This window comes from Anser anser (genome assembly GCF_964211835.1).
Source record: "Anser anser genome assembly, chromosome: 27".
Lineage (NCBI taxonomy): Eukaryota > Metazoa > Chordata > Aves > Anseriformes > Anatidae > Anser > Anser anser.
In genome coordinates this window covers 1412157-1438906 of record NC_139748.1, presented here as the reverse complement: position 1 = coordinate 1438906, position 26750 = coordinate 1412157, and the positions used below count along the sequence as shown (strand labels likewise).

Here is a 26750-nt window from a genome sequence, read left to right as displayed (position 1 = left end):
GAATTAACCCATGTTTTCGGAGTGTGGTTTTGTGAATCAGACATACTGAGCATGTTGCACTGAAGTCCTGTGCACAGTCCACCTGGAAGTTTCCATAGGTGCAGATTTAAATTGAATCAATTGCTCTAAGGGACCCTGCTTGGGCAGGGGGCCAGCCCGGGTGATCTGCAGGGTCGGGTCCCTTTGACCTCACCGTAGCGCGATTCTGTCAGCGGGTGCTGGCAGTGGGTGCTCACGGCAGGAGCTGACCCCAGGTATCTGCCTCACCTCGCCTCTCCCGCAGCACAGGTGGGTGGCAGGAGGGAGTAGGGCTGTATCACCTGCCTGCGTTTGTTAGTAATTCCAGTTAATAGGCCGAACTGCGGAGGCGAGTGTGGAGTCGCTTCTGGCGGCTCTTCTGAACAGGCAGTAGCTGTCAGCAGCAATGATGTGCACTGCTCCCGACCTGCTTTGGAGGTCACGAGTCAGCACCTTCGGTGTAATTGCACCGGGCTGACTGCTCCAATCTGCGCCTTGCATCGTAGTTGGACTTCTGCAGGGAAGTGTTGTGCTAGGATGAGCTAGGAGTCTGTCATATTTCAGTTCTTGTTTGTACTTTGCTAGAAAGCAATGGAATCCCAAAAGCTGAGCAGGTCCTCTTTGCTGGCATTTAGCTCTTCTTGCATGCTCTTTCCAGAGAAAGCAGTATTTCTTATTTAATTGAAAATCCTGGGTGCCATAACTGAAAATAAATCATAGTAAATGAACAGTGATGAGATAATAGGATATACTGTGTGAGGGATAAGATAAATTCCTTTCATTTTTAACACTGCACAAGGATCAACGCATAGAGAAATGTTCTTTCCTTACATGATTACTTTGACAACATGCTGTTAAGATCATAAACACAATTTTCCTTGCAGAAGATGTTCAAAATTAAGTTAGAACAAATTCTAGTTCACTGAATGAAGTCGGTGAGGTTCGTGAGGGTGATGGGTGGCTGTGGCTGCTCCGGGGCTGAGCTTTGAACCGGAGCAGACCCCGGTGAGCCTGGTGGCACGGGCCCTGGGCTGCCTCCTGGCTCTGCCGCTGCAGCTTCCCCCATAGACGTGGTGCCGAGGAAATGACGGAAAGTGTTCGTGGCTGAAGTCTGCATACAGGTGAAAGAGAGAATTGCCTTATTTCCCAGATTGGAAGTATTTTGAAAGATGCTGGTAGGTCTTGTGTTTTTTCTGTCTTTTAGGTTACTGTTAGTAACACTGTGTGGTTTGGATACACTTGCAATAAAGCTAGATAGTGGATGTTCAGTACATTTGCAGAGGCATTCTGGGGAAAAAAATTTAAGTCTTTTTGGATTCCTTACGGGTTTGACTTAACTACAGTTGACACTAAATGCTGCTTTGTAGGTTGTGTTTTGAGAGGAAGTCTTTTTCTTATTTTATTTTTATGAAATTGGTATGACTTAGGCAATCTAAAAGTTGCAGTGCTGTTTATGCCAGAACTTTAAAATGTCACCGTTTATACTTTCCTCTAACTGGCTTGTTTTTGCAGAGAAATGTGTTGAACAATCTGTGAGAAACACAAACCTGTTTCCTTCCAACCAGGCTTATGTAAAAGAGGACATCTATAAGAAACACTTCGCAGCCTTCACTCCTGCGGCAGCGCGTGTTGGCTTTCCGTATGCTCAGTCTCCGGGCGGTTGTAGGGACTTTGCTTTGGTAGATGCTCTTCGCTTCTTACCAAGAGTTACAGTACACGCTGGTGTATCCTGATCCTTAGTTGCTGTGGCAGACTGAATAACGCTTCCCTCAGTTCCAAAATTGAGAGAAATGTGAAATGTGCGTGAGTCAGGCATTAGTGTTAGTAATGGCCAGTGCACATCTGGAGTTAAAGGGATTTTGCTGAGTGTACACGTTAGACAAAGGGAGCTTTTTGTGGGAGGTGTTGTTGTTGTTGTTTTCCAATTAAACTTTGAGATGTCTGTAATCAATACGGCTGTGACCACAGCACGTTTGTTCATTTGATGCAGAGGAGGGCTGACCTAGAACTTAACGCTGATATTTTTAAATTCCTGGGAGTCCTTGGGAGCGCAGCGAGGCACCGCGGTGTTCTCTGGAGCTTGAATTTATTGCTGCACTGCCTCTCTCTGGCATAGCAGCAGCTATCCTTAGGGAATGTCACAGCCTGTGCTTTGAAATGCTGGGATTTCCTGAATTCCTTGAAAAGCCTGTCTGAGAAGATTGAGTTCTCTCCCATCAGCCGTGTTGCGGCTCTGTTGCTTGCCACATGAGTTGTGGTGGGTGCGTGGCAGGCAGACCCTGCCCGTTCTGCGCTTGTCCGAGCCCAGGGCAGTGCTCACAGTCTTGCAGTCGCTGCCCCCCTGGCCCTGGGGTTTGGGTACACATAGCTTGAAATGGGCTTTATTGGTTTAAAAGTGAGGAAGAAGACCAGAGTGTAACAGATGGAAAATAAGGTAGCTGCTATCCCTGTCTTTTCAAAAAAAAAAAAAAAAAATTGTGTAAATGGCTCTGCTCCACAAAGGTCAGTGATGAGTGAGGAACAATTGGAGACAGTAGGGAGAGGAAGCTGAGAGGATGAAAAATGCCAGTTTTGGATGCGGTTCATGGTGATTCTTCATTTTTTGTGGCCGATCTGATCCCAGTGTGCAAAGCTGAACTGTACGCGAATAGTTTTTTTGTGGTAAGAGAGCAAATCTCTAGCCCGAGTTGGTATGGACAGAGCTGTCTGTTCAACAAGGAAACGTAAGCGGCATGAGCTAGCTTGTGGAAATGGACTGGGCTCTCAACGAGAACAGCTGTGTTAAAGCGACGTGAAGCGGGGACGTTGGGATGGGTCTGGTGTCCCCAGGCTGCCGTGGGCTCCGGGCTGAGGGCAGGCAGGAGGGAGCTCGCCCTGCTGCTCGCGGCCGGAGCCGAGTGGCGAGCTCTGCGGCGAGCTGCTGCTGGCTGCGGTGCTGAGTCACCGGAGGGGTTTGCTGTGTCTCAGGAGAACAGAAACACGGTATCGCTGTCAAACTCTGCTCCGCCAATCTCCAGACTGAAATAGGTTAGTGGGCCTAGAAATTATGCACAGTATAATTGCACGTCTTGCTTCCTATGAAAAGCAGGCTAAAAATAAGCCTGTATATTATTTGAATAAGTTCTAATCAGAGCACGCTGGGAAGAAAAAAAAAAAAAGGAAAAAAAAAAGTCTTGGCATGTGAACATGTACCCTTCTGCTGGGAAAACAATGCCAAGTCCCAAACAGATTAAATCGCTTGTGTAACACAGAGCAGCTGCAAGGACATTTTTCTTTGGGGACATGACTGAAATGTGTCATTCTATAGAACTTCACGCTGCTTAAGCAATAAGATATGGTATGTTATATATATGTCTGTATGTGAAATGTGACGCTCACTTAGGGCAAACACCAGGGCAGACAGCTGTTGCCCAACGCTGCAATAGGTTAACCTGTAAAAGTGCCCTGTTTGGAATCCTTTCTTAGGGTGGGCTATTTAAACAACACTCATTAAGTGCTTGGTAACTTTAAATTTACACATCAGCTGCAGGTTATCAAAGGGAAGAATTAGCATTAGAACAGTTTTGAGACAACGCTCTGTTCAGTTGTGTATGTTAACTCTGCTTTCCAGAGCAAATTGTTTCCTTGCAGTCTCAATAAATCATTTTCTCTAGTGTGAATATACTAAAACCCCACACATTGGAAATTTAAGGAAATGAGTGGCAGGTTGTTTATAAATTGGGAAAAACAAGCCACAGCTATCCTGAGGAAATTCACTTCTGTCTGGGTGCTTGTCTTTGCGTATGGGGTGGGGGGTTATTTTATTTTATTTTTTATATTTTTTAACGTATTATTATAACCTCTAACAGCTACAGAGGATTCTGATTTTGTAGCTCACAGTATAAGAGTAGCAGCGACAGATACTACTCCTGCCAGACAGCCTCTGTAGGTGTAGTCATTTATGCACTGATTAAAACTCAGCAAGAGATTGAGTGTGTGATTAGGAAGCCTTAATAAAGTAGTCAGTGCTATTATTAGTACAACCCAGTATTATAACATTTTTGAACAAGTTTGTGTATTACCAATTCTAGTTGTTGTGATGTCCCATTACGTTTCTGTGGCGTGCTCCTTTAATATGCTTCAGCCCTGTGCAGTGTCACCATACAGGCTTCATCAGCAGCACGATCCCCCCAGCGCATCGCATTCTGTCCTGCTAATTGTGCCTTGTATTCACCTTCTGTGGAGAAGTCAAAAACCTGCCGTCTCTCACGCTTTGCGTTTCTGTCTTTCAGAAGCGTAGTTACGTCTTGCGAATCTAAGTTTTGCTTTGTGAGGTGTTTCAAGCTCTCAAGCTGTGTTCATTGATCTTTCTGGATATCCGTGTAAGTCCTTTTCTCTGTTTCAAACCGGGCAGTGACAGAGGCACTTTATCTGGATTCTTGTTTTCTGTCATCAGTGCGAACACATCTTATTTGAGATGGAAATCATGTGCCATTTCAGCAGATGAAGTACTGTGGGGACTGCTAAAAATGAGGACAGGAACAAGCAGAGCAGTGCTGGAGGCAAGGGAAAAGGGCAGCTCCAGCAGTAGCCAGAGAGAATCATGGTTTTTCCCTGCTGACCTGCAAGTACGGCTTAATCTGGTGTATAAACAGCAGTATCTCAGGGGTGACTTTCCGCACAGAAACTCTTCCACTGACTTTTTGCCCCGCAACCATCTTGTAGTATCAAAATACAAAATACTGTTCTGAGAGCTGGGAGCAGTAGGAAAGATGTACGTCTTTGCTTTTAGGTACTACCCTACAGTAATTAAAAGCAAATTCTCTTGAATTGTGGTTGTTTCAGAAAGTTGTAAAACACTCTATCTTTCCCATGAATGATGTGTGATACATGCTGCCTCCCAGTAAAGTGTGGGAAGCATCTTGAGAAAAATAGAGAATTAAAATATGTATTCAAATAAGAGCAAATCTTTATAAATAGGTGAAAGATTGTTGATCTGTTCAGGGCTTTTTTTTTTTTAAAGAAAATATGAAATCAAAGAGAGAAGAAAGTCTCCATACATTATGTAAAAGGTCAAACTGTTCTCTTGTGGAAAGTTCTTTTTGCATTTTTCTTCCCCACTGTTAAGTTGAAGGAAATGGTTATGTTTGCATTTTATTTGAAACCCATTCATTATTTTAAATCATTTGAGTTCTACTCATATCTCCTTCAGTTTCTGATCTTATATCAGAAACAGCTGTACAGTTCTTTGTGCTTTGCCATTCTCCTATTTAATAATAGCTACACTAAAATACTTGGCGTTATCAGAGAAAAGCCTACCCATTTGTAATTCTCCTGACTCTATTTCCATCGTTAATGGATTTTTGTGTGTGTGCAATGTATTATTGTAATTATATCTGATAATATTATATTTGAAGCTGGCATCTGAAAGTTTGAAGTTCTTCACTCAAAGGATTTTCATTTTAAAAATCCTTAATGCTGTAGGCAGACAATGTATCAGGCTATGCTTTTGCTACCAGTGCATCACGTAGAACAAACTTAAAATGATGCCTGCTGTCATTTCACGGAAACCATGCACAGGCTGAGAATGTCTGTAGATTTAATGAGATGTGCAAAAGAAAAAATAGCATTCGTTGAAAAATAATGAATTGAATGTGTTGTCCACCAGTAATTACCAGCATTTCTCATCAGCTCTCATTTTTTTTGAAATACATGTTTCATGTTAACCCCACTAAATATACTACACTTTCATGAAGAGGTGAGTGCCTCTTGACAAAAGTGTGCTGGGCTGTGATGAAGGAGAGTCAGGTAATTATATTAGTGTATTTCAAAATGTTTAGGTTTTGAGTCTGGTAGTGCATTTATATGTTGATTTCCTACCTACATGTTTCCAGATACAGCTGGACTTAATTTACAACTTCTTCTGCAGTTTACAGTTGGCGCACATCACGGTCAAGCCGCGTTACGCTGTTGCAAGAGCTGCTGGCAGCACCTGAACAGGTCGGAGGAAGGTGCTCCACTGGTGCTCTGCCACCAGAGCCCCTGCAGTGCAAGGCTTTTAGCTCGAGCCTTACTGATGCTGTATTCGTTTGGTATGTGTTCTGGAATGTGAGGTAAATGCTTTTACCTTCAGGTGGTTTAAGGAAAAGCTGTATTTCTTGCTGTTTGTGGTTAGACAGGAGCTGCCACCCGGGCTGTGGGCAGGGGCAGAGGAGTCTTTCCCACCATCGACTTCATCCTGTGTGGAGCTGGGCAGAGGATGCGCTTGGTAGATGGTAGCAGATGCTTCTTTCATCTGTGAAAAACCTTTTGGATTCATAATGCTGGGTCCTTATTCCTTGTTTCCAAGATTGTCAACTATGACACATCTATTTGCAAACTGAGGCAATTGTTAGTTGGGTAACAAGTGTTATTTTCATATACCAACCAAATGGCACTGAAAGAATCCCTGTAAATGCCATTATGTTCTGCCAGTATTTTCTTTCTTCTTCCTTCTGCACTAAACAATGGATTTTTCTCGTGGTAGATGAGGATCCCAGCCACAGACATTCACTATCTAGAGGCTTCTGTTACAGTTGATTTTGCTGTTCCTATACTGCCAAAAATAAAAAACTGAAGGATAGAATACAGGCTCCCGCTGTTCACATTTCATCACTTGTCCTTTTCAGCTCTGCTTGTTGTTTCAGAATAAACCATGCATTATTTGCCAATGCTTTTTGTATTTATTAAAGATTGTTTAGGGATGTACCTTTCAAACCATATTTTAGTTATCTTCAGAAGTTAAAATGCTTTTAATGAAAAAGTTCATAAGTAAACACAAAGTCAAATTATTCTTGCATAGGTTTCCCAACACGGGACTCGTATATTGGGTGGAATGTTTCCACCACTATAAGATTTCAAGGAAGCACTACAACACAGTATATGTCATGATGGTCAAGAATGAGAACTGAGAAACAGTCTCCCTGAATCAGTCACCACGTTCACTGAAGATCTTAAGGCAATGTTCAGCAAAGGCTTGTGTTGATCACCCCTTAGATCATTTTTAGCGATGAGCAATCTCTTAAATCTGTAGGCTTAACAAGTCAAAACTCAAATTTACTGGTGTTTTCTGAGCGCATTTTATGTTTTGATACTTAATGCTGCTTTCAAAGGGGTGGTGTGATGCAGCTCAGGTGAAAATGCCCTGGAAAAGCCAAAGTACCTTCAGTAAACGTGTGCTTTGCCTTCAGATCCAAGCAAGTAGCTTATTCTGGTTCCTGGTTTTGCAGGCAGACATTAGTAGAAATTAAAGAGTGAAATTAATGCCAGGTTACTAACAAAAATTGGAGGAGCCAAAGTGAAGTGGGATGTACATATTTTTGAGTTTGTGGCAACCTTATTTCTTAAATCTGGAGAAAAATTTTTTCGTTTATTTCAGAAGTTTGTACAACAAACTTCTAAGTATTTTGAAAGCTATGCTAAATGGTTTATTAAGACTGTAAGGCTTCTCTCTACCATAATTTCTGTAAATATATTATCAAGATTTTGTTGGACAGCCTGTAACAAAGTCCAATTAAATAAGCCTTTCAAAATAAATCTTTTAATATTTTTTCAGCTTTCAAATAGTAAACGAGTCTAGTTTAGTGGGCTCTTGCAGCTATGACATGTCTTAAGATTTTATATACAAAAGACCCTATGTAAATTATTCTGTGAATTGTTGTACATCTATCATGTGCATGTAATTAGATGAATCTGACATGCTTACCCTGTACTTTTTCTGAATTTGCAGAATATCTTTAATGACACGGCCATAGTTCAGTTCCATGAAAGATCCTTAATTCAATTTTCCTTAAAGAAGATTGACACTAGTAACATTCGCGCAGCAGGTAATCAGCAAATGCTCTTCACCATGATTTCTTTATAGTGCAAAGAAACAAGGTTTGCTATTGTAGTTAAAGTTTATGGATTAGTTGTGTTGCTGGGAGGAATTACATTCCCTACTGTGCTGCACAGGCAGGTCCTGCAGCTTCTCATCCAGCTTTCTTCTCTGCCCATCCTGCTTCCTCCCTCCTGTGCCGATGCTTTGGGGCTTCCCAACCTTGCCAGTTGTTCCAGCCTCGTCTTGCACTGTTATTTTGATGGGATTTGTAAAATGAATCTTGTAAACGTAGCTATTTGCTGCAGTTCTGCAGAATTTCATGAGGTGGCTGGATCCTGGACGTGCTGCCCAGGAAGATGGTGGGAGCGGCACTTCTGTATCCTGAACAGAGCACAGGGCTGCTGCACGCGTCGCACCTCCGCCGTGCAGACCCAAGGGAGAAGTGCAGCGGAGCTGCCACGTGATGAGGGCGCGGAGTGAGGCCACCACTATGGCGAGGCCCCAAGCCGCTGCTGAACCGGTCTCCTCAGGATGCTTTTCCTTTTCCTATCCAACAACTTTCCCAAATCTTTCTCTGATTCTCCCTCTGCTGATAGCAGTGGCAATAATTTCAGGAGAGCTCAGCTCTTGATGTCTCCTCTATGTCTGCTCCCAATCTAAATCTCCAGAAAGTCTTGCGTTGAGGGAGAAGGTGAAAAGTCTGTTGCCAGAACAGATTACAATATATTTTTGCTCTTTTTTTCATGGCCTTTAATAATCTAAGTTTTGTTGTTGTTGTTTTGTGTTTGTAAATACATCAATTGCACTTCAAATTAAATATATATATATATATATGCTTTTTATGTATTTGGCTCTTCTCCCACATCTTCTCTCTCCTCTCGTTCTAGAAAATCAAGTTCCATTCTTTACCTTGTCTATTCTGTTCATTGTGCAAAGGAAAACTTAGGTCTTTTGACAGATTTCTGTTTTAGGACAAATGTCACTACCTAACCTAAATGTCACTACCCGTAACCGAAGTGGTACAGCAAATCAAGATGCCCTTATGATATCTCAGCCAAAAAGCCTGCCCACTGTAGCCGTTCGGAGAATCTCAGCTGAATACTCAACATCAGTAAGTGGTTGACAGTTTCTGATGTCAGATCTGGCAATCAAAAGACGTGATTAATTTAGACTTTCCGAGCAGAGCAGTGTGGACCTACTGCTGTTTGAGTCTCGTTAAAAGGCAAACAAGCAGAAGCGCACATGTCACATTCCTGAGGTGATTATCTGCTTTTAGTCTTCTGAATGTCCTGCAGCAACCTAACTCCAAAGCAGCCTGTAATTGCTGGGTAGCATATAGGTGCTTATTAAGTTTTGTCTACTGAACCCAGTGATTTTCATTCTCGTTGTCCCCTAGAAAATAATGCAGCAGCTGATTGCTCTTTTAAGAAGTTGTTGTTACCTAGTGAATAAGCAGAAATTGCTTCGATTGGAGATCAGCCCATATCTGGACCAGGATATCTGTTCCGGACTGATGGCTGTCCCAGATCTGGTCGCCACCTTGACTTTCTTATTGACCTGAATTTTTCTAGTGAGCTCCTCTCTTCGTGTCAGGCAGTGTCCAAACCTTTGGTCCGTGTGTCTGGTTTGAACTGCCCCGACGAGGGACGGGGAAGTGCTTGGTGGAGGTGCGTGCGTGGAGCTCTCAGTGGTCTGCAGCTGCCAAGCCGTGCTCCGTGGCAGTCCCAGGACTGTTGCCTCCTCTTCTGCCATGAAGGAAAAGCCGATTTCTACACAGCACTCTATCTGTATTTCTGCCCCGCAATCTTAGCTAAGCTGCACCTGCTAAGTAGGTCAGACATTCTCAAAATTTTGCCTTCTCTTTCATCTTTAATTGAAGTAATTTGAACCTCCTACGTGTTGTGCTGAGAATGCAGCAGAATGTTTGCTAGGTGGGCAGCCTTGTGATGTGAGTTACTAAACCTGCTGTTACTGCTGAGCTTTTCCGTCTTCTGTTTTGCTTGTTCTGTGAATATTGTGATTCTTCTTCATGCTTTTAGGAAGAACATTGTATGCAGTGAATGCCATGTATTTGGATCTGTAACTCGTGCTGGATTATCAGCTGTGAGTAGTTGCCGGGGTGTATCATACATTTAATGTCTTGCACACTAATTATAACTTCGGTGTCCTAGAGCGACGTACCTGGTTTGTGTACCTGCAAGTGTCTTTAAATGGCTTTTGCATACTCAAGTCAAAGATCAATTAATCTTACTTTATGTAATAATATCCTAGATTTAATTAAATAGGAAGTTTTCCATTTGATCAGCCCAGACAATTCCTGTTGCAGCTGGCTGCCTTTGAGCAAGGCCCTTTAGCCGTGTCGCTGCCCCTCGGTGTGTTTCACCTGGAGCTCTGGCGGGTACGGGCTGCTCGAAGCCTCTGGCGAGCGCTGCCCATGCAGCAAAATAATTTATGTGGCGGTACCTAATCCGCGCCGTTGTCATTCTTTAATGCCCCCCAAAACCCTCTTAGGCGCTGCTGCGTGAGGTTAATCCGGGGAGCGGGGGGGGGCTGAGGGGATTTAGGCGCTGTGACCGGGCGCCCGCGCACCTCCACCGGCCCGCCCCGGGGCCCGGCCCGGCCCCGCCGCCTGCCGCCGCCTCGTCTCGGCCCGAGCGGCCCCGGGACCCCGCGGAGGCCGCGGCGAGGGGCGGGCGGCCTGGGCCCGCTTGGCTGGGCCCGGCGGGATGGGCCCCGCGCCGCCGGCAGGGGGCGGCCCGGAGCCGCCGGGCCCCGTCGGGCAGGGCCGGGCCGGGCCCCTCCGCTTCGCCCGCGGGACCCGCGCCGAGCGCCTGCGGGCCCCGGGGCCGCGATCCCCGCTCCGCAGCCGCCCCCTCAGGCCCGACTTCGCGGTGAGGGCACAGCCCCGGCGGCTTTGCGACCTAGCGGGGAAGTGGCGTGCCTCGAACGAGCTGCAGCCGTGGAAATCTGCTTTTATAGTTCTCGGTGTCTTTTGAGAGGAAGCGTGGCGTTTCCACGAGGCCTTCAAAGTGACTTGTGCGGGCGCATGTCAGGTGGTCCGTGGATTAGCAGCGCTGTTCAGAAATGCTTGTGAAATTATTTTGCTGTCGCTTATCATTGGGCAGCGACATAAAATCCTCACGGACTGAATTCTTAGCAATTACTTGCCTGTTAAAACTTTCACCTTAGCTGTTTTACCAGCATTGGTAGTTCAGAACTGGACTTCTTTGTATGGACTTCTAGCAGTGCAGTAGCAGTACGCGTTTGTTTGTACCGGGTACGCTTCATCACTGCCATGGCAGGTTGGCTCTAACCACGGCTCCCAGTTGGTCGCCCTGCTCGGGTCAGCAGCAACAGCGGCTCTCACCTGTGCAGTTTGTGAGGAGACGAGCGAAATGAAAGCCGCTGCCCCTGTTCTTCTGTTTCTCTCGCTCATGCTTGCGTCTGTGCTTCGCAGCACTCTATTTTGCTGCGGTGCTACTCAAGCCTTTTTTTGTCCTTCATAGTAGCTTAGTTTTCCTTGCTGAACTGCAGTGTATATATCCTCACGTAAACAGTTCCCTTGTGGTTAATTTAAATTAAATCTGAAAGCAAGAGGCTTGTGCCTGTTCATCTTAGAGAGCCGAATGGTATAAAGTACGTTATTCCTCTCGACTGGCCGCTGTGTTTCATGTGTCATCCAAAAGAGACAGCTGAGCAGCACAACAAGCAGCAACCTTGCATTTATTAGGTCGTTTCAGAGTCTGATACGTGAGGTCTTCCGAGAAGCCCATGTGAAGCGATGTAAAGCAGCATGTTAAACTCCAGAAGGAGGAAATAACTGCCTTTTACATAAGAACAAGCCCTAGAGGTTGCCTAAAGCATCCTCGCTGTTACTTTATTTTTCTACTTTCTAATGCATACGGTTCTCCACGTGACCTCCTATCATTTTCTCGCTGCCTAGTATGTTGTTTGACTTTCTCCTATTTTCCTCCGGCAGTCCTTTCAATCTTCAGCTTAGTCTTCCTGGTCTCAGAATGCAGTCTGATGTGCAAGGTTTTTAGTGTTAAGATTAACCCCGTAATGTCGGCATAGCCTTACTAACAGCTTTGGTTTTCCTTTTTTTGGGACTGAGTTGTATTTATTGAAAAGGGCTTATGAGCTCTTAAATTTTAAAACACGATGAGGGGGAGATCAGTGAATAAGCCTCTGCAAGTCTACGTCCATTTCAGATTTTTACCTCTTGCCAAGTTTTTTCTACATGCAGCACTCTGAACATGGTTAACAACCAGATTCATCTGCCGTAGTGAAATACGCGCGTATTGATCTGCCTAAGTGAGATGTGCTCGTGTTGTTCAAGTGCAGTGCTATAGATCTGGCTTTGGCAGGGAGACGGATGGACCGCTTCAGTGGTAAAACATTTTTTAATGTTGAGAAACCATCTTGTCCACAAACAATGAGGAGATTTGTGGTAACAAATGGAAAATATTTTTCTTGCTGGAGATTACACCATTTGTTTTCATTTTCCATGACATGTTTTGCTCATTATGCTGCAGGAAGCAAACCCAAAGCTTTGTAAAGAAAGGCTCGTGATGGCAAAATGGGGAATTCAGCTCAGGGCTTGCTGTCCTAACAGCAGAGAACGCGTAACCCAGGGGAGCACTGCACGTTACCACGGGTCTCCTCTTTGGGAAGGAGCAGGGCACAGAGGGTTGTGCTGCTCACTCCGCCCCCATTAGCGGTAATTATTTATCATTTGTTTTACTCCTGGCAAGCTGTGAGGATTATGCTGTGGGGTCTTCTTAATGCTGTAGGATGCTTTTTATGTTTCTGAATGTAGTTTTAAAATAAATGACTGAATTAAATGAGGGTGAGAAATAGACTTTGGAGCTGAGGGCTAGAGCCGAGCACGGCCTGAGCTCCGTGTGCTGCGGGAGGTGTGAGTGCGGTGGGCTTTCTGCTCGTTCCTCTGGGGGCTTCGGGTCTCTTTCGGTCGCTTTCTGGTTTAGGCCATTGTATGGCAGACCTCTGCAAAGGGAGGGCTGGTAGGTAAGCTGGCACGGTTTTCCTTCTGAATGTTCTCCACCATTCCGTTGTTTTGCTTGGATGGAAGAGGGGACGCTACCTGACGGGCAGTTGGCTGTTGGCGAATGGTGACAGACGAGGCGACGTTTGAGAGACGCTTACAAGGCGCCTGCCTGCCCCTGGCGTGGCGAGAAGGTCCCGTGGAACTCCCGGGCACTGCTCCTGTCGGGTCCTGGAGTTGAGATGTCCCGGGATCTTACTGGCATTGCAATTACGTATTTAGTAGAACGTGGGGAAATTGAACAGGAAAATTGCTGAAGATTATTTTCAACACAGGATTGTTTGGAAATCGGTTTTCAGTACTGTAGGCAAGGTGTTTCCTTAAATGTCAAGACGTGTGAATACTTTAGATTTCCCCGCATGTTACCTATATTTTCTAACTAGTTCTTGATGATGTTACAGAACCAATTTTAGCTTTTTTTAAATCGTAAGTTCTCCTTTACTGAACAAGATTCAGTGTTAAGAATAATCTGTTCTCTTATCACATTTTTCAGCGTTTTGTTCGAAGTTCAGCCACATAAATTTTGTCATACCCACTGTATTCTTTTGTGTGTCATTTGTTCTTCCAGACAGATCACCACATTATGTTGTTAAGTTGTTAAGGACTTAAAACTGCTTAAGTTTTTTTGTTTTTTTAAATGTAACAAACAAACCCAACAATGCTGGTACTAGTAGGTGATGCATAGAATTACTGATGTGTTATGTATGGAGAAGGGGGGTGTAAACTTGCAAGATGAAAATGTGCAATGAACTTTGCTGTAGTGACAACATGGTTTGGGAAAATACTGTTGGTAGTAGTGGAAGGGATTTTTGTGCAGCGCACCCACCAGATTGACATTTAGTATAAGAACAATAAGCCTGGTTTTAAGGTGCAGATGAGCTTTGTGTTAAGACTGACGTGTGTCTGATGCCCCGTTCCCTTCTCTTTGGCACTTTGAAGTGGTTTCTTCAGCAGCTGGGTCTCAGCAGACTTCAGAGGCCCCTTTTAAAATCACTCATATGGCAGTTTTCTTAAGTTTCATAACCTGTTGCTGACTTAAAATAAGTACGGACCATTCCAATTTTTGTTCCCATTGAGATACACCAGCATAGGCATGCTACTGGCCATCTCCTGTATTGGTTCTTAAAGACAAAGACTAAAAGCCTTTTTCCCCGAAGCCCTGAGTGTTCTGCTATAGTACGTAACTTAAATTTATCAGGGTCACCGAACCCTATTTAATGTGCTTTCTGGGAAGATGACAGGGTACAAAAGATTGTTTTGTACCCTTCTGTCAGAGGGATGAAGCAGTAACACAAGAGCTCAGTTATTTGTGTGCTAAAGGGGCCATGGCTATCTAGCGATATGACAGATTTGCTAATGATACCTGACAGAAGTATTGCAAAGGAATAATTGTAAAAAAATCCTCTGTCATGCGGTGTTTTTTAAAAAGAAAATATTTTCTTTTTGTAATACCAAGAACGTAGACTCACGTGTGACAAAATACTGAGTTCAGGTGTTTAGACAACAGCAGTAAATTGAATGGAAAATATTATCTCTGTGTATGTTTTGAAGCAGTTTTCTATCTGTAGGGAGTTTTAATTTTGGTAATAGATTTTGTATGTTAATACTTTTTATTTCAAAACACATCCAGAATATTGGCACTGTCTTGTTTAGGAGATGCTGAGGTTGGGTGGTTGTTGCTCAGTTATGCTTAAAATCACTTGGCCTGATTTACACCAGCTGAGAATCAGGCTTTAATAATGTATTTTCCGTTGAAGTTGTTGCATTTAAAACAACCCAAGGCTTGCTGCTGCTTCTTTCTTCTTTTTTTTTTTTGACATATTTATAGTAGTGAAATGTCATTGTTGTTGGCAATTTTGGCTTAATTTTTACAAGTTGTTATTATTTTTTTATTTTTTCTAATTTTTTAAGGAAAAGTCATCAACAAAGACTTGCGTCACTACTTGAGCCTTCAGTTCCAGAAGGGCTCAATAGACCATAAACTCCAGCAAGTGATCAGAGACAACCTCTACTTGAGAACCATCCCTTGTAAGTATGTAAAGGTCAGCCTCATTTGATCTGTTTGTGCTAACCATCGCATAATTCAAGAGATTTAAACGTCTTCTTTCTTAATCTGGTTTGTAGTTTTACCTTTCAGCAGGAACTTTGTTAAAAGACTTTGCTAGATAGAATAGCTTCATATCTTAAAGTTGTGATGAAAAGTAACTCCCAATATCGACTAACAGAACAACAAAAAATAGAGAATTCAAAGCTTAGAGTATTTCAGGAATACCTCTCTTTAGCTCATTGGAAGTTTGTCAGTTATTGCTGGGGTTGGAATGGCCACATTATTTCCCACTTGGGAAACAGATCTTCCTCAGCACGATCAAGCAGTGCAAACACATCATGCTTTCTGTCAACGTGTTGTTTTTTTTGCACACAGCTGAGACCTGGAGAGGGCCGCATGTAGTTAGGCAAGGTAGCACAGCTGTGGGGAGGTGCAGGAGGGGCTACGTACAGAAGGGGTTGCAGTGACAGGAGGTGCAGGGGACCCGTTGTTTGCTAATCCTGAGAAGAAAGCGCGAGGAGGTGGCAGCAAGAGGGAGCATGAATCTGGCCAAGGAAGAAGAGGACGGACCAGGGCAAGCGTGGCCTTCGGTGTCACAGCAAGGCTTAATTAGCCAAGGGAGCTGGGTGGGCCTAGGTCTTGTCAGTCGTGCCAGCCCTTCTGCTCTGAGCATCTGCTAGCGTCGCCCAGTCCAAGCAGCGCAGGTGCCAACCTGTCTTTAACTAGGTGCCTAAAGGTTACTGCTGCCACGAGTGAGGGTTTATAGCAAGCACCTTTATAGCAAGGCGCAGGATGCTCTGACAGCTGCCGACTGTCCTGTCTTTGGTTTTCACTCTAATGTGCCATTTCATTTGTAAATTACCATGAAACCATCCTTTACTTTGTCTCAGAGGTTCACTGAGTGAAAGGCACATCGCTGATTGTATTTAAATATTAATTGCACTAAAAACATAAAAGTTTGTCAGCTGACATTTTATAACTACAGGAATTCTGTTCTCAGTTTAGTATCGTTACCGTATTGAGTATGCCCAAGAGTTTCTGAATTTCTTAAAAGATAATAATCATGGTGAAATGCAATTTATTTACTAGCAGCTCTTGTTCATGCTGCTCCCTGAAACAAATGATGTATCCCTTTATTGCTTTTAACCTAATAGCAATTTAATGAATCAGTAAATTCCTTACCAGGAGAGCTTTAATTAAGCTGTTATAACTATGTGTGTCCCTTAATTATAAACATAAAAACTTTGAGAATTTCTGCATTAATACAGCAATTTACTGATTATTTTGAAAAAGCTTACCTATAGCCAGGGTTTGGAGTACAGATGAATTGTCCTCGCAACTGTAAGGTTAAAAAAATAGTTCTTGTGCCCAGTTATGGATTTGGTGGCCCAATAACCAAGTATGCTTAGTCACACTGACCTCATCAAAAATTACTGAATGGGTACGTGTGGTCACGAGACAGTGGGAAGATGAAACACCCCTACAACTGCATTAAAATACCACAGGTGTGAAACAGCTACCTACAATCCCAGACTGCTGCTGCCTGGCCCGGGTCACTGTCAGCATCTACAGCATAAGTTTTCAGTTCCATGAGCATTTACCGCCTTATCCTGCTTTTTTTTCCTGCTCCTTTCTCCATATCATAACTGTTATTCCTATGCAGGCTATTGGCCTAGTTTTTATACGTTATTGTTCACTTACTTGCATGTTCTCTTACCGTAGTGGAATGAGGTCATCATTGTATAAAACTTGAAAATAAATAAGATATCTTGATTTTACTTATTTTGATAGCAGGCTGCATTTGGTAAGCAAGAAGGATTTTAAGTATCTTACAAGTGTGTTTTCTCTGTCTTTCCAGGCACTACAAGGGCTCCCAGAGATGGGGAGGTCCCTGGGGTAGACTATAATTTTATTCCTGTTGAGCAGTTCAAAGCACTTGAAGAAAGTGGAGCCTTGCTAGAAAGTGGAACGTATGATGGTATGTTGATGACTGTTGGAACAGGAATAAATATCCAGTGCTCTTACCCTAAATCGTGGTCTAAGCACAGCTCCCCACACACACGAGATGCCACTTTTCCTGCCCGCTTTGATGGTTCTCAGAGTAGTAGAGAGGCAATATTGGAGTACATGTGAGAGGACTATAGGTCTTGTTTTGAAACTCTCTTTGGGCTCTTCGTTGCTTTTGCTACTGCATCACAACTGCTCCTACTGCCCAGTCTTACATGATCTGATTATTTTCCATGTTGCATTTCTGAGGAAGTGTTCTGAAAATATTTGCCTGTACTTAGTAGAATTTTGTCATAAAGGAATTCATAGTTTTTTTTAACCATTGACAACAGAGACATTCTTCTCAGAGGCATGCATCAAAAGAACGGGAGGCAGGAGAAATCTTGATACATAGGAAGAAAGGATTTTGCAGTGAAAAATTGAACAGCACTAGACTCTGTTGTCCAAATCTGTAGCAAAGTTGGTTTAAATGTAATGGGGACTGAACCATCAGGAAGCAATTATCCAGAGTTCTGGAACTGCCATCATGTGATGGGCTTTTGCTTTGCTTTGTTTTCTTTTGTTTTAAAGTGTTAGATAGCAGCCAGAGATAACTTTAAGGTTCCTCACATCGCTGTATTGTGGGGGTGGGGGCGCTGGCCCCAAAACCCATCTTTGTTTACAGTAAGAGGGAGGAGGGACAAGTTTGGCTCAACCCTCAGAAGCCTTGCACTGCTATAGAGCGTTCCCCTGTTGCAGATGTGTTTCAAGTAATGATTGCCTGTGTTCTGTTGCTTTTTACTATGGAGCAATTTACCTCTTGACACTTTAAACAGAAGAAATGACATTGCTTTTTTTCATGTAAGTTTATAAATCCTGAAATATGATCTGGCTTAAGGTTTTTTCAAATATGTAGTTGTATTTGAAATCAACTAAATTTTCAGAAATGCTGAGCATGTGCAGCATTCATTGATGCTAAACTGAGTTTACCAGATTATAAAGCTGCCTGATTTTGACATACAATACAAATAGCTATAAGCATGCTGCTAGAGGACTTCTCTGGTAGGCGGTGGTTTTAATGGCACTTGAATTAATTTGATTGATATGTCAAAAAACAAAAAAATACAAATGTCTGAAGTAGAAGATTGTGTGAAACGCTCTGTACCTCCTCGTTTTGTGTATCTCATGCTGCATGCTGTCAGATAACATTGCCTTGTCTGGGAAAATCTCCTAAGAAAATTTGGGGTAAACTGGTACTTTTTTTTCCTGAGTTATCTCTTTTTTTTTTTTTTTTCAATACGGTCAAATCAAAATCCAGCCACCAAATGTGAACCCAGCAGGAATTCTGGGACGCTCTCTTGCTGTGTGCTCAGTTCCCTAATAAAAATCATATGAGCAGTCAGGAGAGAGGTCAGTTGCTGAAATTCTTTTCCAGAAAACAACAGATGATTCTCAATCTTTGTGTTTCGAAAGAAAATACTGAAGAAAAAATCAGTTTATTTTTCTTAACTGCAAATCATTTTTAGATGGAGCTGTATTAACAGCGTGTATGTTGTCAGTAGAAAAATGTAGAACTGTATTTTAAAAATCAGTTGTATTTTTTTAATGCAAATAGATATTTTATGTTTCTGCACATACTGTTTTGTTTTTTGACTTCAGCATGTTTCTATTAATGTACGTTACCCTAAGTCAGTTAATCAGTATACAGAATAAGAGCAATCGATCTTCAGTGTTTTACTTCTCTAAGACTGTTCCCCAAGTCTCTTTCTGGAGCATTAGTGAATTCCGTGCAAAATAACAAATCATTCATTTTCTTTGAAAACCTGTGGCAGGATAGAAATTTTGAATTAAACGTCTTGTTCTCTGATGTACAATATAATCATGAGCAAAACCACATTGTAGGAATAAATAGTTTTTGAGTATTGATTGGTTTTTGATGGTGCTGATGTCTTCCTTAGAAGTTAGAGTTAAGGCCTGACACCAGAGACATTACATGGGCAATAAAACATTCACTACAATTGCCAGTACTTTCAGCAAGTACCAGTGCCTTCATTATCGTGATTTCTGTCTCATTGTCAGGTAATTTTTATGGTACTCCGAAGCCTCCAGCAGAGCCCAGCCCCTTTCAGCCCGATCCAGTGGACCAAGTTCTTTTTGACAATGACTTTGATACTGAATCACAAAGGAAAAGAACCACATCAGTCAGCAAAATGCAAAGGATGGACAGTTCTCTCCCTGAAGAGGAGGAAGAGGAGGAGAAGGAAGCAGTTAATGGCAGCGGAGGGATAGGTTGGTTACAAAGGGAGAAATTCCCTGAAGTATTTCATGAATGAATAAGAAGCATACAGATAGCATTCATGCTTGCTTGAAGCGCTTCCTTAGTTTTGGTAAAGTTTGAAGGTGGTTTTCTACTCAGACGGGTGTTTTTACTCTCTTTTGAAATTAGATTTTGAAAAGAAACAGCTGTTCTCTCAGCCAGATGTGCAATTGCATCATAAAATGCACTGCTCAGTAGAGAACATGTAGTGCTGGGTAGTGGCCAGTTACAACAGGGAAGGAAAAATTTATCTGTAGGACAGAATCCCTGTGCAGAATATAACTCATACCCTGTAAATTTAATCATTTCATTTTGGTAAGATTACTGCATGCAGGAGATTTTAGTGAAGCAGTCAGTTTAAGGGGCAACACTAAGTCATACTGTAAAATTTTCATATTATTCTGGTTAAGGGAACTGTCACACAACCTGAAACTGCCTAAGGGGGTGTTTGTGGAGGGAAGTAAAGCAGAGCACGTTGAGACTGGACCAGTGTCCGCTGGGATGTTTCAGAGATTGGCAGGACACCCTTTTCCTTCTGCTGTCACGGTTACTCATCTTGAGGGGGAAGAAGTGACGGTGGAGAGAAGCCGTCACACTGCATTTGCGTGTGTGTAAGACTTATATTGACCGGACCTGCCCGAGCCTTGCGAGCTTTAGGGCTGGCAGCACCACAGCACGCAGAGGCCCGGTGGCCTGGCTGGTGGTTGTGTGAAAGTCATGGACATAGTCGTGTAGCTGAGAACGCCGAGCATAACCTCTAAACTGCAGGGCCAAGGCTTGCAGTTAAGAGTTTTCTACAGGGATTTTTGGGAGCTTTTTCTTCTTGTGGATTGCAGGAGGGTTGTGTTTATTTTATTGGCAGTTTGGGTCTTTTCCGCACTTCAGTTTTGGTGCTTTGAGGAATATTAGCAGGATTTTTTTTAATTTATTTTCAGTGGCATTACAAACACTATGTGGGAAGGGAAACCAAGTAGTCAACTTGGATTTCTGCCAGCATTGATGTTTCAGCCTAGGTTCAGACGAATAATACAAGGTTAATTCTGTTTGGCAGGGGCAGAACGGAGTTCAGTGTTTTCATGTCAACTTTTCAAAGTTCATAGCTTAAAAAAAAAAGTGGAAAAATGCTCATCGCATCCAGGAATGTATTTGACATTCTCTCATAGCCAGATTAAGAGGGTGGTGCTTAGTGAGAAACACCATAAGCATCTGACAAATAGTAACACTTTCCCTGAACAACTGCAGAAAACAAAGAAAAACATTCAGATTCTTCTGACTGGATGAAACCTGTTCCCAGTTACAACCAGACAAGCAGCTCCATGGACTTCAGAAATTACTTGTCAAGGGATGAGACCCTGGAACCTCTGCCCAAGAACTGGGAGATGGCCTACACCGACACTGGCATGATCTACTTCATCGAGTGAGTAGCCCGACAGCGCCAAGGAGTTACTGTGCCATTGTGAGAGACGTGCTGATGAGCTGCAGTCTGGGAAGCTGCCTACTGCTCTTACACCTCTCCTCTTCTTATTCCTTATATTTCTGCATGGAATTCTGAATGTTCCTGCTGTTTTGTTCCGTACTGATAATCATTATACTATATACTTGATATGATTGCCTTCGCGCAGGAAAGTCTTATGATTCCACATGAGTAGTCAGTTTGTTTGTGATATGAGTTATGTATTTCACAAAGTGAAAAGCTGGGTGGGTATTGCTAGGTAAGGTATAACACCGTACAAGCTTTTACTATGACAAATTTCTCTGAAATCTGTGAGTTTGTTTATTCTTTCTTCCCCACATGTGTTCCCTGGCTTGGAATGCCTGCTTAAAAAGATAAGCAGCACAGATTAAAGATCAGGATAGGAAAGCAGTTCACGTGAAATTTATGAATTCTCATTTATGAATTCTGAGGCAAAAGAAACAAACTCCTAACTGAGCGTTAAGCATAAGAGAAGGCTAAAAATGTTTTCTCCTTTCAGGTTGAAACAGTTAATATTCCCAAATGAGCTTTGAGGGGCAGGGGATGGTGTTTGTAGCACTAATGTTTCACATCTGTCCTGGAGATCTCCAGCGTGCTGGTACCTCTGAGCAGCATTGTTGTCTTTTCTGTTTAGCATTTTATGATGTGACTGAGGCATAAATAAAGGTTAAATTGTCTAAAGATTACGGTTTGCCCAAGGTAGTAAATACTTAAAAGTTAAAGAAAACCAACATTTCTTCAGTCTGTGAAAATCCTCTTCTTTTAATGGGCTGCATTTTGCTCCACAGTCACAACACCAAGACAACCACGTGGCTTGATCCTCGGCTTTGTAAGAAAGCCAAAGCTCCTGAAGATTGTGAAGATGGAGGTGAGATATTCAGAATTCATTTGTCACCTCTGATTGATAAATGTCTGAGTTTATCAGAGCTGGATAAGATCCATTACTGCTGTGGTAGAAGCTTCTTCCTGAGACACTTGACTCTCTGGAGCAAACAGAGTATAGCACTGAGTGTCCATAGTGTGGTGGCAATAAGAGTTTACGTAAGACTGGGAAAGACTGTAGTATATTTTCCCTGGAGCAGTGGAATCTGACTGAATCATGGATATATCTGCATTCCTGAGAATGGTATATTTTGTTCCAATAAGTATCATCGCTAAGGAGAAAGCTGGATATATCAGTGGGTGATCTCACTGGAAATTTTTATGTGAGTGGAATATGTCAGGAAGAAAAGGTCCATAAGTATTAGAATGTATGAATAATGAAAATGCAGCATAGTGCCTATTGCTAGTAACACATCTTGCATGTGTTGCGATGTAATATTTGAATGTGTAAGCAAAGGGAACAACTCTTCATGCTGCTGCTTTAAGACTTACAGGTCAGGTTCATGATTGACCTACAGACATTCCTGCAACCATTTCCTACATAGTCATGCAATTTAGTCAGCTAATCAAGAGTACCAAATAGCTCTGTCTTCAGCAAATGCCTGATATGTTGCAAAAGCTGAGGCAGACTCAGAATGGCCTGTCTTCTTAAATTGCACAGGCTAGCAATCATGTATTCATAATCAAGCCAGCTAGAGCAACGGACTCATACTGCTGCTTATTAAACATACGTGCAGCTCACCACGGGATAAAAAGAGCACTTTAAAGAGAGAGATGCAGGATATCCAAGTGAACAACATTTAAATGAATAGTCCCAATGGGTGTTTTGTCAAATCCTGTGGAGTGATGCTGATATTAATAAGAGGTAACATGCTGTCATATGCTTGGAAAATTGTTGTTACCTTCAAACTTAGGGCAGCCTCAAACAAGATTAGACAAATTTTATCCTTCAAAATGTCTAGCTACCTGACTCTGTCTGGTATTCTAATATTTAAATTTCTATGGTCAAAATAACTAGAACAATAAAGGTAGAATAACGGGACCCCAGTTTTAACAGCTTGTCACCTCTGGTCGGTAATGGTCAGTTGCTGGGCACTGTCTTACCAGATTGTGTATTTGCCATGAAAAGGAGCTTTCTGAAATCTATAATAGTTTTTAAAAAAAATCTTTGCAAGGTATAGTATTTTTTTATTTTAGACCCCAAATGTAGGGAAGTGTAAGGCAGTCCCAGCACTAGGCACTACCAGCTAGCTTGCCACAGCTGCAGCAGCAGTCAAACTGCAGCAGTACAGAACTGCCTCTCGTTGTCTTGGCAGGCCTTGCAGTCTGTGCTGAATTTGATGCTGACAGACCTAAACAAGCACTGGCTGGTTTTGGGGTGTCGGCACTACATTGTAAACCTCAGAACAATCAGGTTCGCTTATGCCTGTTACATTTCTGGCTGAAGGTTACTTGAGTTGACTCCAAAGTGAAATGTTGTCAGAATACAGTGAAATATGTTGATGTTATTAATAGAATAAATAAAGATGGCATTTCTTCTGCAAGGTGGTCTTAAATTGAAAGTTAAAGAGGAGTGGAGGTGCATTGTTTTACAAGCTTGAGATGTGATACTGAGGCATTTATAGTTCTTTCTTGTGTGTTTCTGGGTAGAGACTGTGCAACCATACTTATATTGCCTAGTTAGAAAAGTCAACAGCTATCAAATCAAACTGATGATTGATAATTACATTATTTTAAAATAAGGTATTTTTCTTCCCCTTTCTTTTTTAGAGAGTTTCTTCTTCTCTAAATACGTTAACTTGTACCTTGTCTTTAAGTTTATTATAGGCTTAAAGTGATGTGATTTTGTTAAATACAAGTTTCCTCATCCAGTGGAAGAAAGAGTGAGATGTATAAGGTTCCAGATTCCCTGGAAGAGACTAATATCTTTTCATCAGAAGGACCAGCCTCAAACAAATAAAGGGAAAAAAAGTTACCCCTATATAATTAACGTTTTTCATGAGCCTGTAATCTGTCCTGTCTTTATTAAAAGCTCTGATATTTGCAGAGCTCTGATACAGTTTTCAACTGTAATGAATAATTTTGTTCTTTCTGATTGTAGAACTTCCTTATGGATGGGAAAAAATAGAAGACCCACAATATGGAACATATTATGTTGAGTAAGTGCTGATTATAATTTGATGTAGTCATAAATTGAGCAGAAAGTAACGAAGCACTTGTTTAGCATTATATATAGTTTATCTTGAGTAGAAACAGTTCAAAAGGCCATGGCGCACATTTCTGAAGCGCTGAAGATCCTTAGTGTGACCATACTGACTTATTGGAGTGTATTTCTTCCAGGGAAGGAAAGCAAGTAGCAACCAAAATAATTAATTAATGGGAATGAGCTCATGTCATTTTTCTTAGCTGTAATAAAAATGGGGTCACTTGATTTAAGAGTGGCACCTGTTAAATGTAAAAGAGCAAGAGTAACTTACATCTCACTGCTGTCTCCAAAGGCCCGTCACAAGTAAGTAACTGCTGTAAGAGCTCTTCTCAGTCTAATTCAGGTCAGAGGAAATGACACCTTTCTTTAACCATGGGATGGAAAATTAGCAGAGTTGAAAATATTAGCTTCACAGAACAAGCTAACATTTTTTGACTTTGCAAAGGCAACACAGAGGTTTAAGTCCTGCTCAGACTTACAGTTTTTTTCCCCATTCTGCTATACTACTCCAGTATCTACTATTAAAAAGATGACGGCTAGTTTTGTAAACGTTATGAGTAGATGGAAGCAACACATTGCTGGGATCAAGAGAAGAAATAAGTTTTCTCTATTTAATCTAGTACAAACTTTTGGAAGTTTGCAGAGTGGAATGAATGTGCACTCTACTTAATAGTTGCAAGAAGTATAATTACATTGTTTTTTAAAGTAAATCAAGTTGTTGAAAGGAAAAAAAATGCTTTCCATGTTGATTATGATAGTTTAGCATTCATTCCTCTGGGGTATTAATCCGAGATAAATAATACAAAAAATAGTATTTGTAGGGTGTCTTTTGTGGTTTCTTTTCTGTGAAGTAGGCAGGATGCTTTCTTCTGAACTCCTGATTCTACCTTTTGTCTACAGTCATATTAACCAGAAAACTCAGTTTGAAAACCCAGTATTAGAAGCCAAAAGAAAAAAACAGCTAGGACAGACTGATGTCGGCCCTTCAAAATCAGGTATCAGTAAATATTCTTTGTCACTAATATCTTTATCTAAAAGTAAGCATTGTATGCAACCTATTTTGGAATTCACGAAGGCATTAGCCTTGTCTTTCTGCTGGCCATTGTGGTGTTGCCCTCCAGAATCTGTAAGATTTTTGGAATGATTTTTTTGATGTTAAAATTGAACTGAGACCCTGAGACTGCTTTAAAAGAATTTTAATCATTCTAAAGCTGGTTGTCATAAGCAGTTTTTCAATAAATGGAGGGTTAGAAGAGCCAGTTGGAAAGTGCAGGGTAAGCCACTCCTTGAATTTTTATGCTTTTGGTCTACTTTGAGCTTGACGTTCAAGAGTTAGAGAGTACAATTGGAAATGACAGGTAGGAGCTTTAGTTCCTGTTCTGTTTTAATTTGTAATACAGTCTTGAAAAACTGTAACTTTTCCATTCACTTAACTCAGCTGTGAAATGAGAGCAACAGTATTTTGTCTGCTTTACCCTGTGAGGGTGCTGCGGAAGTTAACCAAAGTTAACCAAAGCATTAATCTTTATGACACCTTAAAAAAAAAAAAAAAAGAAAAAGAAAAAAAAGTTATCAAAACTAATCCTTCTTCCTTCATGTCTTTTTAGTCCATAATTCAAAAATCACTTAAAGAGGTTCGGTATTCAGCCATTAAAACACCTTCCTTCTTTCTGTGGTTATCCATCCTATACAAGCCTGTAGTCAGCATCATTTGGGGATTTAATGCCACCACACAGCAGCATTGCTGATGGTGGATTGTGTTGGATCTTACCATGCACAGGACCAGAGAAGTCTCTCTTCACCAGAGATCCATCCCAGCTTACAGGAGCCCTCATACGGACATCACTAAAAAAAAGTACAATGGGTTTTGGTTTTACAATCATTGGAGGAGACAGGCCTGATGAGTTTCTCCAGGTGAAGAATGTGTTAAAAGACGGACCTGCTGCACAAGATGGGAGAATTGCACCAGGTAAATTACAATTTCTCTAAACTTCCATTTCTTGTGCTTTTAGAGAGTGCAGCTTCTGACGTGCAGGAGGTTAGATGATGCCATCCGCTGATTCTGAATATGAATACCTCACTAGTTGTCAGATTTTTGAAAGATCCGTGCAGAGCAGTATCTGAAGTGCAAAAAAGCAATGTTCTAGGGACAAATCTATTTTGAGGCCACTTTTGAAGACTTCAGTAGTTTTGTCTTAGCTTTGGGCTTCATAGCCATTTACTGAATGGTTTTTGTTCCCTCTCCACATGTAAAGTAAAAACAGTGCATTTGAATCTTGGTCTCTTGTTACTATCAAAAAGCACCAGATATTAAAAATTGGAAAAACAAAACAAAAAAACTACAGTAGGAATGAACAAGCAAAGCTGTAGGAAGTGGGCAAGTGAGGAAATGAGGGATGAGAGAACCTGCAATGCATGAAGAATTGGACACTTTCATTGTTATTATATGCTTAATTAAGTTATTTATATGCTTAATGTAGCATATGGTTTGCATACTAGAAAAGGCAAAATGCTTCAAGTAAGAACGGTGTATGCTTTCAATGATTTAATACTATTTACTTATGAAATAAAACCTTTTTCTGTTTTTTTGTTTTGTTTTTTTTTTTTTTCCCTGACGTTTCCCTTTGTTTATACATAGTTCAATTTCATCCTCTGTAAAAATAAAGACAATAGTGCAGCACTGTGTTTTGGTGCATACATATGTTCGATGCATATCTATTCCTGTTACACTTCGTGGAGTAGGAGAATTTTACTAAATTTTACTAACACCTAGGCATTTAGATGGCAAGAGAGTTAACTCCCGAGGAATATTGTATTGCATGTGCAAAGTTTCATGATGCAGATTATGAAACAAAGTTTCAGGATCTGACATGTACTTCCACTTCATTTTGAAAATACACACTTAACCAAGTGTCAAC

General features: G+C 41.8%; 1 protein-coding gene across 3 annotated transcripts in view; it reads left to right on the top strand.

The window, feature by feature from the left end:
* MAGI3 (membrane associated guanylate kinase, WW and PDZ domain containing 3) overlaps positions 1 to 26750 on the top strand; it is a 73211-nt gene that overhangs the window by 22736 nt on the left and 23725 nt on the right. For all 3 annotated transcript variants that reach the window (XM_083812917.1, XM_083812919.1, XM_083812918.1), the window contains 8 exons: positions 14832 to 14948; positions 16826 to 16945; positions 19033 to 19242; positions 20513 to 20687; positions 21533 to 21612; positions 23728 to 23785; positions 24733 to 24827; positions 25613 to 25801. In XM_083812917.1, the coding sequence (XP_083669043.1) occupies positions 14832 to 14948; positions 16826 to 16945; positions 19033 to 19242; positions 20513 to 20687; positions 21533 to 21612; positions 23728 to 23785; positions 24733 to 24827; positions 25613 to 25801 (1044 nt within the window). The remainder of the gene's footprint in view (positions 1 to 14831; positions 14949 to 16825; positions 16946 to 19032; positions 19243 to 20512; positions 20688 to 21532; positions 21613 to 23727; positions 23786 to 24732; positions 24828 to 25612; positions 25802 to 26750) is intronic.